Consider the following 14,527-nt stretch of genomic DNA (forward strand, 5'->3'; position numbering starts at 1 on the left):
ATATATTTAACAATGAATCAAATGATATGAAAAGAATAAATAATCAGTTTTGAATAAGACGAATGGTCAAACACGTACTAAAAAGTCAACGGTGTCAAACATTTTGAAACGGAGGGAGTATATCTCTACCACAAACCCTCCGTGTTTTGCTTTTGAATATAATTAAGAATTTAAGAGTGATGCGTTGTATCTTTTTTTAATGGAAAGTGTGATGCGTTGTATCGATATTCAGAACAATTCTCTTTTGAAATAAAAGCCATTCCATGGATAACTTCTGTACAAACTACATAGGGATCACTTCTATACACGGTATACACCCGTCATTATCAATGTCGCTGCAGGGCTGCTGTGATACACGGTACACGCGAATCACCACAGCCGAGATAGCATTCTACTTCATTCCTCTGCTTCTACCGGACAGAAGGTAGCAGATTGAAGAACCGTCTATTGGCCGTTTGCTGTAACAAACGCGTCCGTCCGGCCCGTGCGTGTGCCATTGCTTGTCGCCACGACGTCGTCAGCAAAGGTCACCAGTTCTCCATCCGCTTTTTTTCTTTTTTAGCGAAATAATCCTCCTGTCTAATATTACGAATCTAGACATACATATATTTAGATTTATAGTATTAAAATATATCATATCCGATTATAGATTTATTTTTTATGGGACGGATGGAGTATGTGCTTTAAGGCCGATTTTTTTTATTTTACATTTTTTATTAAAATATTTATAAAAATAATTTTTGTTTTTAATATTACAAATCTAGTCGCCTCTCATCCTTTGGAAGGGAGATTTTTAAAAATCGCCCTTACAGAGAGCGATAAGGGACCTAAATATAATTTTTTTATTTGTGTTCAAACCCTTCTCACCGTTTTAATTGCTTAAAAACGAATAATGCTTATTCGACACTCTAAATAATTTTAAATGGAAAAGTGATAAACTACAAAGTTGTAGATCTCGATGAGATCTACAACTTTTGTATAAAGTTTATCTCCATCCGATGTCGTTTCAAATGTAGATCTGAGATTTTTTAAAATAGGTTTTATATTTTGTGGATATCTAAAATATCTTAAATGAAAAGGTTGTTAACTACAAAGCTGTAGATCTCCTCGAGTTCAACAATTTTGATATAAAGTTTTATTAGATCTGACTTTATATAATATAATTTTAAATTGTAAAATCATAGAGCTACAAGCTATGCTGAAAAATTTGTATTTAGGTCCCTTATCGCTCTCTGGCAGGGCGATTTTTTAAAAATCGCCCTAGAGAGCGAGAAGCGACTAGATTTACAAATTTTTGAAACAAAAAAATTGTTTTTTAAATATTTCTTTATCTATAGTCTATAACTAATTAAAAAATACGTAAGGTTTCCGTAAAAAAAATTTCGTCCGTCTTTTTTTTTCTTTTTCGCCATTTTTTCTTTTTTTTCCGGTCAGTTTTCATTTTTTTTCTCTGTCGCCAAAAAAATCGGCTGCGAAAAAGACCACTCGGACGAAAAAAAATGATCGGATGGAAAAAACCGCGTGGAAAAAAACCGGGAAAAAACCGCGTGCAAGAAAACCAATCCAAACCGCGTGGAAAAAACCGGGGAAAAAAACACGTATTGGGCTTTTCTTTTCTTTCCGTCCTTTTTCACCCTTTTTCTTTTTTCCTTTTTTTTTCTATTTTTTGTCCGTCTTTTTTTCTGTTTATTTTCATCTGCTTTTTCACTTTTTTTCTGGGCCTTTTTTTTCAAGGCTTTTTCATATGTTTTTTCTTCGTTGCTGTTTTTTTAGTTGCATTTTTTTCGTCGCGCGGTAAGGATTTGTGCCATGTTTTTTTCGTCACGCGGCCGAATACTAATGTCGCCGCCACATTGATCTACCTCCCCATGCGTTCCCTCCTCCAATTGATTGCCAAAAATCAATTTCCCACTACTCCCTCACCATTTTCCTCATGATTTTCCCTTTTAACTCCGCTTTAATTCATTGAATTTAATCTCCTTTTAAAAATTATCGTTTTTATCCCGAGTTTTGTCGCTCTGATTTTGATAAAAATGAAAAGGGGAACAAGTGTATCAAAAACTCTCAACCAATCTTAAAGATTGAGAAAGATTTGACTTGATTAGATGTGGAGGATTTGACCGGATTTGATGGGGAGGATCGGGGACCTATAGCTCCACTTGAAGAAGGAATGAAATGAGCTTTTGGTCCAAAACCAAAAAGTAAAATGTATAGTATTCTAAAAATGTTTTTACCCGTTGCAACGCACGGGCATTTTTTCTAGTTAATAAAAAAAATATATAAATAAAAAAATTCGGCCTACTAAGCCATAATTAGCATGTCCCTTTGAATCCCTTTCTGACCCAACTGGAATGGGCCGCACGGACCTCACATAACTTTTCAGGCCACTAAAACAGTCTCGTGTTCACGGTTCACCGAGAGAGAACCTCGCAGCAGTAGTACGGCAGCTGGAGTCACCGCCCGCCGGCATTGCCGCGCGCGTCCGCGAACACAACGAAACGCAAACGGCCAAGCAGAAGCCATGGTGCTCGATCGCTACGGAAGAAAATGAGGGTTGTTCACTGCCGCCGCCATTTACAGGGAGCTGCTCCGACTCACGGTCTGGAGGCAGAAGGAATCAAGGAATCAGGGCAAAAAGATGCGATGGGCTTGCTTCAAGATCCAAAGGAGGCCAAGCCGCCACATCCCACATGAGGGGAAAAAAAGGAGTATTATATTGACCTCGAGCAGTCCTCACAAATATTTTTTACCTAAGAGCAAGTTTAATAGTGTAGTCTACTACAAGCTTCTAATTATATATAGCCAATCTAATAACTAATTTATACAATAGTTGCTTACTATACTATTGATATCTGGTCCCACCTGTCATACACACGTTACGTCTTGGAGTCTGTGTTGCAGTTGGCTACAGATCTGTAGCCCTGCTCTTCTCTTTCTTTTTTTATCTATTTAAAATATGTTTATAGTTAGTTTATAGTCTGCTATTGTACCTGCTCTAATTAATTACCTCTACCAAAGCAGTGTGTCAGCATCTAAAAAAAATAAGAGGGATCGCCGAAGTGAGGTGTGTGCCACACAAAGCAATTTAAGCAAAGCAAGCGCCGCAGATAAAGCTTCAAATTCAGTCAACCATGGCGGATGCTGTCGCCGCAGCCGCGGGATTCGGGCCACACCAAAAGATGACGCTCGATGCGGATTTGGTACAGGTGCTCACCGCCGGCGACGCGGTCCGCCTGGAGGAGCTGTTGATGGGGAGAGAAGGCTGCGGCGGCGACGACGGTGGCTACCGTCGAACAGACGTCGCCCTGCAGGTCTCAATCAACGTCGGCGCCGCGGCCCTGCGTGCAGCGGCGCCGCGGACAGGTACGAGCTCCCTCCTTGGGGTGACGAGCAACGGGAACACGGCATTGCATCTCGTCGCCAGCCGCGGCCACGTCGAGCTCGCGAAGCTCATCAGCGAGATGGCGCCGTCGCTGGTCGCCACGAGGAACAAGTGCCTCGACACGCCGTTGCACTGCGCGGCAAAGGCTGGGCACCGGGATGTAGCAGCCTGTCTCTTGCCGATGATGCGCGCCGCCGAGGGGACGGCGCCTCTGCGGGCGATGAACCAGCTGGGCGCCACCGCGCTGCACGAAGCCGTCCGGCACGGCCGTGCTGAGGTGGTGGACCTATTCATGGCGGAAGCTCCCGAGCTGGCCGCAGTAACATCCGGCGATGGCGTCTCGCCGTTGTACCTGGCGGCGACGACTGGTTCGGTGCGAATGGTCGCGGCGCTGCTACGTCCGTCACGTGACGGGACGCCATCACCGGCGTCATTTGCCGGTCGGGAGGGCCGTACGGCTTTGCATGTTGCGGCAGCTATAAGCAAAGGTATGTGGCCTTTTTTAACTGTCTATGAGTACAATCTTGATCATATACTTTTTTAATAAGAATAGAGTAAATTTACGGTCCTTAAGGAGGTACTAAAATTTTTAATGTAAAATTTGATATCTAGATAGAAAAAATGGTACCTCCTCAAGTATTATAAAATTACTCACTCGGTACTCCCTCGTATTTTCTTCCCTTCTCAATCGCATTCGACGTTTCAAAGGTCACGGTGAACAATTCGCGTTAGAATGATGAGCGACTGGAAATATGTAGGTAATACATATTATGCCACTATACTAGACCAATTTCATTTTTCGAGAAATTTCGTTCTACAAAAATCTTAGTTGATATCAGAGCTTGTGAAAATGAAACAAGCTATTGTTAACAACTTACCTCGTAAGCCCATGTCAAAAAATATGTTTTCTTAAGGGGCTGACATGCATGATGAAAGTTAAACTCCAATCGTCTAATATTTATCATAGTTTTAGTTTCCCGTTGCAACTTGCAACACATGAGCACTTTCTCTAGTTTAATTTAAATCGCAGAAATATGAATTGCTGATGTGTAACTTGGATTTTATATTTATAATTTTTTTGTCCTAAATACTGACAAATAGTTATCCATAGTCCATACCGAGCCTGATGACAAACTGGCAATGATCCTGTAGAGCTGGCTCAAGAAATTTTGGCATGGGAACCAGAGGGACCAACCTTGCTGACCATGGTTGATTCGGCTGGGAGGAGCCCCCTTCATTTTGCAGTGCTAGATCAAAAACTAGATGTCATCCAGCTACTTCTAAATGTTGAACCTTCCATAGCTCGCATTGCTGATAATGACGGTTTATTTCCTATACATGCTGCTGCAATCGTGGGCAGTACAAGGATCATTGATGAGCTCATACACAGATGCCCAGACTATTATGAACTAGTTGACAGCAATGGAAGAAATTTTCTTCACTATGCTATTGAGCATATTCAGGACACGGTAGTTCGCTACATTTGCCAGGACGGAAGGTTTGCAATTCTGTTGAATGCGATGGACTCTGAAGGAAATACACCACTCCATTTAGCTGTCAAATATGCATTTCCACTGGCTGTCAGTTTGCTGCTGCAGACGACGAGTGTGGTATTAGACATTGTCAATAAGGATGGTCTAACTGCTGCAGATCTTGCTCACCGTGCATTGGCTCCTTGCAATAAGTCACGCTATTTCCTGGTAAAGTTATCATTTAATTTGTTCGATGTGCACTCTAATGTCCTCCTTTTCTTTTCCTTTTGCGAGGATACTTGATACTGTAATGCCCTCTTATTCCTTATGCTTAATTAACTGACACCTTTTCTCCAAACTTTTAGGACAATTTAAACCTTTGATTAGTTATAATTGATATTATATATGTTGTACTCTAAAAGATTATAGTTAATCCCTTTTTCTCTTGTCGTTTATTGTTTAGGACATCAAGTTATGTTTTATCATTGCCTTGTTACATAGTATATTATGAAAATTATTGAAACATGAAATAATAAAAATATGTTTTGCGATGAATCTACTCAGATTAGTTTTACATATCATTTTTTTACCATTTGAATACATTAGTTATTTACGATTTTGAGGTTAACTACATGTATCCTAATGATGGTATGTACAATAATAGGTAATAGATCGATGAAATATAAAACTATTAACTAAAGGAGGAGAGGAGTAAGGAGAGATAAATATGCAGGGTTTGAAATTTCAGATCGAAATTTCAGAAATTTCGCCCCCCACCGAAATGCTCATATCTCGCCCAAAACTTTCGGTTTTTTGCAAATTTTTGTGAGTTTGGTTAAATTTTATTCAAATCCATTTAAAATCAGTCAAAATTTTTTAAAAAATTCATACGAAAAAAATCTGAAATTTCTGAAAATTTCCAAAATTTCGGTTCTTTCCGAAATTTGAAACCCTGTAAATATGACTCTTGGATTGACATTTGGCTCAAGATACTAGGGTAATTTTTGGTGGAGTACGTTGAGGAAAAGTATAATTAATAAAGAATTATTTTGGTACATCAAAATGGTTAGAGCCTTCAATTATTACAGAGGAATGGTCTCTAAATGACGTATACTAAGAGTCCAAACTCAACCGTTATAATTGCCCTAGAACAACTTCGATCTTGTGGAGTACGGTATATTTCAAATATATGCTACTTCATTAGTGAATTTATTTTTCCTTTTCTGATCTGAGGGCTATTCATTTCGCTTACTAGTGGTGGGATCTTGGAGTTGTTGACTGTATTTGGAATGAAGATAATGAATTGAATAAATCCACCCCAGTGTATTAGTTCATGTTTGACACACCTCAAGATTCAAAATTTACAGTTGTGTATTCCTAACTCCATAAATCCATTATAACCAAGAGCTGTGAACATATGGATTGTTTTATTTCTATTTTGAATGAAAGATAAGTTGTTAAACCACTCTAGTTTGACTTATTACAAACTCCAAATCAGCTGGGCATGGATTTGCAATCTGAAGTTGTGACCAAGTTCCAGCACCGCAGGTCGATCTGTAGTTTAAAATGATGGCATTTTACTTGGATGGAATTATTTAGTTACCTAACTTTAGTACTACGTAGTATTAGTTTCAACTAGTTAGGGGAAGCACCACATATTGGGATGCCGTGAGTGGATGACTCCACTCACCAAGGTTCAAATCCTGGTATCCACAAATATGCATGGTTGTATGCATTCATTTAAAAATAGTTTCAACTAGTTGATCATCCTGGGTAATTTTCCGATGAGCTAGATTTAAAGTGTTAAATTGAATTTAATATATAACTCTTGTCTCATGTTTCTAAGTAGAATCATATTTTGTATAAAATAGATTTTAAAATTTCAAATGGATTTGGAATATAATTTTCAGTTTGTATTTCCAAATTTTTGATAGATATAATGGTACATTGTGTATATAAAACTATATTGATTAATCTACACCATTATATAAACCCTTCATGACCTAACGGTAGAGAATCTTTTTCTTTATCTCCAGTTAATATGCAATTTGTAGGTCTTCAGAGTAAACGTGATATCTTCATTTTGACCTCTTTTAATATGTCAACAACAATGTAGTAAAAATTTTCAAAAAAAACAATAATGTAGTAATACATAGATTTTGTTGCTTTATTTGTACAGGATCCGCATGCTATAGTGTGGAATTGTCTGTGCTGGGTGAGAGCACCCATCACACAAGAAGGAGTTCCTCCTCTTATCCATACAGAGGACAAATCCGAGACCAAAGAAACACCCAATGAGCAGAATGACATGAAGAAGAATGGAACGATCGCATCGGTTTTGATCGCCACAGTGGCATTTGCAGCAGCATTCACCCTACCGGGGGGTCTTGTCGCCGATGACCACCCACACCCAGGGACAGCAACGCTGGCGAGGCGATTTGCATTCCGGGCATTTGTTCTGTCAGACACCATGGCTTTTGTCACCTCCATCATCGCCACTTGCTTTCTCATATATGCCGGTGCGATAGAGATTCCAACCGGCCATCGCCGCTGGTACGGCCTGATTGCATCCGGGCTGGTGCCATTGGGAGCACAGTTCATGATCGCCGCATTCGCCTTCGGGTTTCATCTCATGCTCGGCCCAACCAATCGTGGGCTTGTAATATTTGTGTACTTGGTGTCTTCGGCTTCAGTCCTCTTCTGCTTCCCAGGTATTTGGATGCCATTGCATCTTGGGATTGGAAAAGCAATATGGCGGCGAGCCGGATGGAGAGGACTAACCAACATGAGACAGCAGCCGTCTAGTCTTAGAAGTATCTTCCGTCGTTTCACCTACAGCTTTTTGTTCACAAATTTAAGAAGGCCATTTTTTGCTGTGCTCATCCCTGCTACCTTCATTGTTGCCATTGTACTTGATGTTGCTTTGCCCAACTACTGAACTGAATAATTTTTAGAACGTACAAGGCAACGAGTGCTATGACTTACTATGCCATAGGCATTTGCAAACATGCACAGGCAATGAATAAGGGGTAGAAAGAGGAGAAGTTTCTTGCCATTTGTGGATATTTGTATCTTTGTCTGTGTAATTGACTCGAGTGCTATGGTCTTTTGATTTCTCTGGTGATCTTGCATTTTGTTTCTAGCTGAGGCTTTTGTGTGTATTGTAGAGAATTGATTTAGCTTCAGCCTGCCAGATACTTAATTTGCAGAATGTTCTGCCCCTGAAGGGCGTTTCCTTCTGATTGAATTATTATTGCAGAGGATGTTTTTATCAGTACTTTTTAATAAAACGGGGGTGATTTCTCCTCCCTTGGCCCATCATAAAATGGGTTTGCAGATACAGTTGGCCAATTAAAGAGAGATTTTTACAACTGTTTTTTTCCTGTATGGACGATATCTCTGGGATGGCTTCTGAACCATGCATGCCCTCCGATCCCTTCCCCTAGGCCAAGCGGTGAGGCATCACAACGATCCCTCCCCCAGCTGCCCAACGCATCGCATCAATCCCTTCGGGAAACTATTTTAATTAACTACTCCTCCGTCTCATAATATAAGTAATTTTAGAGGAATGTGACATATTACTATGTATCTGGACTGCTTTAGGTTTGATCCTCTTTTGCTTTCCGGGTATTTGGCTGCCATTTCATCTTGGGATTGGAAGAACAATATGGCGTCTCTTCCGTCGATTCAACTACAGCTTTTTGTTTGCAAATATGACAATGACGGTCTTTGCTGTGCTCGTCCCTGCTACCTTCATCGTTGCGCAACTACTGAGCTGAATAATTTTTAGGACGTACTCCCTCCATCCCAAAAAAACTTAACTTCTGGAGTTTAAATTTTATCCCACAAAAAACCAACTTCTACCATCATACTTACCCTAGACATATAAAATGAGAAATTTTATCCCTTAAATATCCTTTACCGACCTATCACCATTACTACTTTTTCTAATAATGAGGGCTATTTTGGGGCATTTTTACTCCCCCATTAAGTTTACATTGGGATGCTAGGATTGGTCTTTTTTTGGGACAGATGGAGTATACAAGATTACAAGTGCTATGACATACTATGCGTCTATGCGATAGGCATTCGCAAAAATGCATGGGAAATGGATAAGGCTTGGTTTGAAATTTAGATTGGGGTGAGCTTTTTCTAGCACAGAAAACAAAATAAGTCATTACAATATGACTAATTAAGTAAAAGCTATTGAAAACTTAAAAATAGATTTATTTAATTTAAAAAAACTCCTAGAAAAAAATGTAATGTTTAAGTATTACCTCCGTCCTAAAATGTAGCTATTTTTAGTACAGTGTCTTATCATAAAATAAAGCTATTTCTTCGCCTACCTCCTCCTCTTAACCAATCACAACCATTCTTCTTCACCTACTTTCTCTTTTCAATCAATCACACACTTCCTACAATCATTCTCACATACTTTCTTAATACCCGTGTGTCATCCTTAAAAAACGCGAATGCTAGTTCGCGCGTATGCACCAATACAGTAACTCGCGCGCACTGCCACGTGTCGATTGCCGAGCGAATCCGTCACGTTGATCCCATTACTAATCACGGTGATTAGCGTTAATTACAGCGATTAGAGTTAATCATGCACTACAGTAATTCGAGAAGCGCTAATCGTCCGCCCTGCCCGATTTTTTTTCTTTCGTTTTTTCGCAATTTTTTCGCTTTCCCTTTTTTCGCAAGTAGATGTCAAGATTTAAAACTTTCGAATCAAGATTTTTTTAAAAAAATTTCAGCTCAGATTTGAAAACTTTCAAGTCGAGATTTAAAAACTTTCAACTTATATTTGAAAACTTTCAATTCAAACTTGAAAACTTTCAATTCGGATTTAAAAACTTTCAACTCGGATTTAAAAACTCTCAATTCATACTTGAAAACTTTCAACTCAGATTTGAAAACTTTCAATTCGGATTTAAAAACTTTCAACTCCGATTTGAAAACTTTCAACTCCGATTTGAAAACTTTCAATTTAGACTTGAAAACTTTTAACTCGGATTCGAAAACTTTCATGAAGATTTAAAACTTTCAACTCAAATTTAAAAAAAATAAGTCAATATTTAAAAACTTAACTCAGGTTTGAAAACTTTTAACTCAAATTTTAAAAATTTGAGTTGAAAATTTTTTAAATCTAAGTTGAAACTATTCAAATCTTGACTTGAAATTTTTAAATCTGAGTTCAAATCTGGAATTAAAAGTTTGTTTCAGTCAACTTAAAAAAAGGAAGAAAGACGCGTGATGATTTTTTATCTGGAAAAAAATAAAAAAAGTTAGCGCTAAGCGCTATCAGGGCCGTCAAAAAGCGCGCCGCGCTCCGTTCCTGGCGCGTATGCACATAAGAGGAGCCCCCCTTTTAAAAGGCTATATTTTGGAACGGGGGAAGTAGTCCGAGAATGGTGCTCACAGAAAATCGTGAAGTAGCTCTCCTGAACTTCTCTTTACAACTTGGTCTAGGGTAGAAAGAGGGGAAGTTTCTTGTTGTTTGTGGATATTTGTCTCGTTGTCTCTAGAATTGACTGGAGTGTGATGGTTTTGTAGAATTGAATTGAGGCTCTGTTAAGATCCCACCCTAAAATTTTTCATCATATCACATTGAACGTTTGAGCACCTGCATTAAGTATTAAAGATAGGCTAAAAAATAACTAATTGTACAGATTGCAACTAATTTGCAAGACGAATCTTTTAAGCCTGATTGCTCTATGATTCGATAATGTGTTGCTACAGTAAACATTTGCTAATGACGGATTAATTAGGCTTAATAAATTCGTCTCACGGTTTACTGACGGATTCTGTAATTAATTTTTTTATTAGTGTCCGAACACCCCATGCGACACCTATGTAATACCCTATATGACACGCTAAAATTTTACACCCCTGGATCTAAACACCCGTGAGTGTGATGGTCTTGTGATTTTTCAGGTGATCTGGCATGTCAGTTGCACTCTGTTTCTAGCTGAGGTTTGGTGTGTATTGTAGAGAACTGATTTAGCTTCTCATGATGCTTAATTTGCATAACATTTTGCCCCTGGAGGGCATTTCCTTTTGATTAAATTATAATTTAGTGGATGTTTTTATCAGTTTACTTTTTGGTGCTGTATGGTGTCTCTGAGATGGTTTCTGAACCATTGCATGCCTTCTGATCTTACTGGGAGACCATCATCAACGTTGTCCAAGAAACGAAGGAAAAAAGAGGAACCGTTTATATTTAAGAAAAATATATAGTGAAAACTATCGTTGAATCCAAAAATAAATTTTTAAAAATTTATCCACGTCATTAAGACTTAAGAGTAAAAAAATTTACTTACAATAAAACTTTTACTCATAATTAAATTTACAAGTAAAACTTTTAGCCTCGATAACTTTAACAAATTCCATGCATCTTTTTTTATCTAATGGTAACTTTTAGGTTTGCACTACATATTTTCCGTTTATCTGTTTCAATTTTAAAAGCTGAGCAGTTGGGGACTTGCAGCGCGAGTGGAGGAGAGAGAATACGGCTTTTTGCCGCCACTGCCACTCGTGAGACCCCAATCCTCGCATGCCACCTCACCTGTGTTGCTTTTGCCGGTCGCTATATGGGGATTTTTTGTTGACTACTAGTCTCCGTTTCAGCGAAATCAAGTGATGAAATGGAATGTTTTCAACCGGGTGTAGATCAATTACTACCTTTCACCCTCTCGTCTTGACCAGCCAAAGCCATGGATTTCGGACCTTGCAACGAGACGCTCGACACCGAACTGCTACACGCGCTGACCTCCGGCGACGAGGTCGGCATGGCGGACCTGCTGGGCAGAGAACGCCGTGGCCATGGCCACTCCCAGTCCCAGGTGGCGATAAGCGTCGACGACGACGGCCGCGCGCCGGCGGGAGCGAGCCACCTCCTTGGCGTGACGACGGGCAACGGCAACACGGCGCTGCACGTGGCCGCCACCCGCGGGCACGCCGCGCTCGCGGCGCTGGTCTGCGCGAGGGCGCCCGCGCTGGCCGCCACGCGCAACAGGTCCCTCGACACGCCTCTGCACTGCGCGGCCAAGTCCGGGTGGCGGCCTGCCTCCTGTCCGAGATGCTGCGAGCCGGCGGCCGAGCGTCGGCGGCGGTGGCGCTGCCGCTGCTGCGGGCGACGAACTGCCAGGGCGCCACCGCCTTGTACGAGGCCGTCCGGAACGGCCACGCCGGGGTGGTGGCTCTCCTCATGGCGGAGGCTCCCGAGCTGGCCTCCGTGGCCAACGACGGTGGCGTCTCGCCGCTGTACCTGGCGGCGACGGTTGGCTCCGTGGACATTGTCAGGGCGCTGCTCCGCCCGTTGCCTGATAGAACGCCCTCGCCGGCGTCGGCCGCTGGTCCGGACGGACGGACAGCTTTGCATTCTGCGGCAACTACTAGCAAAGGTATGATCACAAACACGCGAGCAATTTGTGAATGACACATGAAAATTCAAAGTCAATTTATGTCTTTAATCAGAAATCACGCGAGAAATACTGGACTGGAAGCCAGAGGGTCGAACACTGCTAACCAAAGCTGATTCGTCGGGCAGAACACCTCTCCACTTTGCTATATCATCACAAATTGAGCGGTTTGACGTGTTTCAGCTGTTCCTAGATGCAGAGCCCTCCCTAGCTCTGGTTTGTGATATCCAAGGATCATTTCCTTTGCATGTTGCTGCTGTGATGGGCAGTGTTAGGATCGTCGTTGAGCTCATACAGAAATGCCCCAACAACTACAACGATTTGGTCGATGATCGAGGAAGAAATTTTCTGCATTGTGCTGTTGAACATAACAAGGAAAGCATAGTTCGCTACATTTGCCGAGATGACAGGTTTGGTATCCTGATGAATGCAATGGACAGTGAAGGAAATACTCCCCTCCATTTGGCCGCCGAGTATGGGCACCCAAGGATGGTCAGTTTACTCTTGGAGACGATGAGCGTCGATGTAGCCATTACCAACAGGGATGGTCTAACTGCTGCTGACCTTGCTTATCGCCATCTGCAACCTGGTTTGCACTATTTTCTGGTAATGGAACACGGTTCAGTTCATTAGTTCATCACAATTGGTTATCACGCAGCTGCAGAGAATCGTTTCATGTGCTGTCCTGTTTACTTGGCCAGTTAATCTGTCTTCTTTCTTGTGATAATTTTTGTGTACAGAATCCTCGAGCCGTGGTAAAGAATCTCTTCTACTGCACCAGAGCACCGGTTACCCTAGAAGGGGATCATGCTAGGACTGGCATCCCATCGGCCATGGAGGATGCCGATGCTCCCAAGGACAGTGGTAGCGTGACATCCACCGGAACAGTCGCGTCCGTGCTGATCGCCACGGTGACGTTCGCGGCGGCTCTCACCGTTCCGGGGGGCTACGTCGCCGACGACCACCCGAACGCCGGGACGGCGGCGTCGGCCGGGCGGTTCGCCTTCAGGGCGTTCGCGGTGTCGGACACCATGGCGTTCCTCTGCTCCATCGTGGGCACCTGCCTCCTCGTCGTCGGCGAGGCGAGGGAGGTCCGGCCGAGCAGGGGCCGTCTCCGCGCCTACCAGGGGTCGGCGTGGGCGCTCGTGACGGCCGGGGCGCAGTTCATGGTCGCCGCGTTCGCGTTCGGGCTCCAGGTCGCGCTCGGCGGCGGCGCGGACAGCCGGTGGCTGGTGGTGTTCGTCCACGCGCTGTGCTCGGCATCGGTGCTGCTCTGCTTCCCGGGCATCTGGGCGCCGTTCTGCCTCGGGAAGGTGATCTGGAGGCGCGCCGGATGGCGAGGGCTCACGAATCTTCACCGGTGTCCGTCCAGTTTGGAAGAGTTCTTGTGGTGTTTTGTGACAAGCTTCTTGGCCAAAACTCTCTTGCGGACATTCCTCCCGGTGCTTATCACGGTCACCTTGGTCGTTGCCATCGTGCTAAATATTGCAAAGCCCAACTGCTGAGTCGGCAAGAATTTGAGGATCGGAAGTCGTTAGTACTAGTTGGAGTATATTATTATAGCGTATGTGTTGAATGAGTTTTGACGTATTTGCCTGCCATTCTATCAAGCTTTCGATGCATTTTGTGTTGCTATTGTTTGCTACTGAAATCGATCGAAACAACAGTACAACACACCATACCAGATCCGTTGCCAGAGCTATAGCATGACTGCATGACGTGCCGAAGTGATCCCCAAATTCTCAGTTAGCCAGGGCTCCCCGTACGCCGACATGTGATTGGCAGCGGAAGAGAAGACCATCGATCCTGTCAAGTGTAACAGGTGGCCTGTTACAGGCCACACGTCACTCGCAAATTCGTTTGGGCCCAACCATATAACAGGCCGCACCTGGCTGGACGGCCCAACTATAATGATGGGCCATGTCCTTGTATAACGGAACAATAGTGAACAGTGGACTAGGGGGCGTCGCAGGGGGAGGGGCGTGCGCGCACGCATTAGCAACCCCCCTTCTCTCCCCTTGCCAAGTAGTCCCTCCGTAATCGTAAAGAAAGTCGTTTTACACAGCGACACGGTCTCCAAAACACAACTTTAACTTCTTGTTTCTATAAAAATATTTATTGAAAAGTGATATATGACTTTTATGAAAATATTTTTCAAGGCAAATCTATTCATATAATTTTTACATTTTCAAACTCAACAACTTGAGAGTTATTTATGATTTATATTCCCAAAGTTTGACTTAAACATT

At 42.3% G+C, this 14,527-nt stretch overlaps 1 protein-coding gene and 1 pseudogene across 1 annotated transcript; both read left to right on the forward strand.

Annotated features, from left to right (window-relative positions):
• Window positions 1–3,131: 3,131 nt before the first annotated feature.
• Window positions 3,132–7,824, forward strand: LOC127780273 (protein ACCELERATED CELL DEATH 6-like). The gene is made up of 3 exons (XM_052307194.1): window positions 3,132–3,870; window positions 4,535–5,082; window positions 7,034–7,824. The coding sequence occupies exons 1-3, from the start codon at window positions 3,132–3,134 to the stop codon at window positions 7,790–7,792; spliced, it is 2,046 nt and encodes a 681-aa protein (XP_052163154.1). The 3' UTR covers window positions 7,793–7,824.
• A 3,685-nt stretch (window positions 7,825–11,509) lies between these two features.
• Window positions 11,510–13,859, forward strand: LOC127780476 (ankyrin repeat-containing protein At5g02620-like; annotated as a pseudogene).
• The last annotated feature ends 668 nt before the right edge of the window (window positions 13,860–14,527 follow it).

This window comes from Oryza glaberrima, chromosome 7, assembly GCF_000147395.1.
Source record: "Oryza glaberrima chromosome 7, OglaRS2, whole genome shotgun sequence".
NCBI classification, from domain to species: Eukaryota; Viridiplantae; Streptophyta; class Magnoliopsida; order Poales; family Poaceae; genus Oryza; species Oryza glaberrima.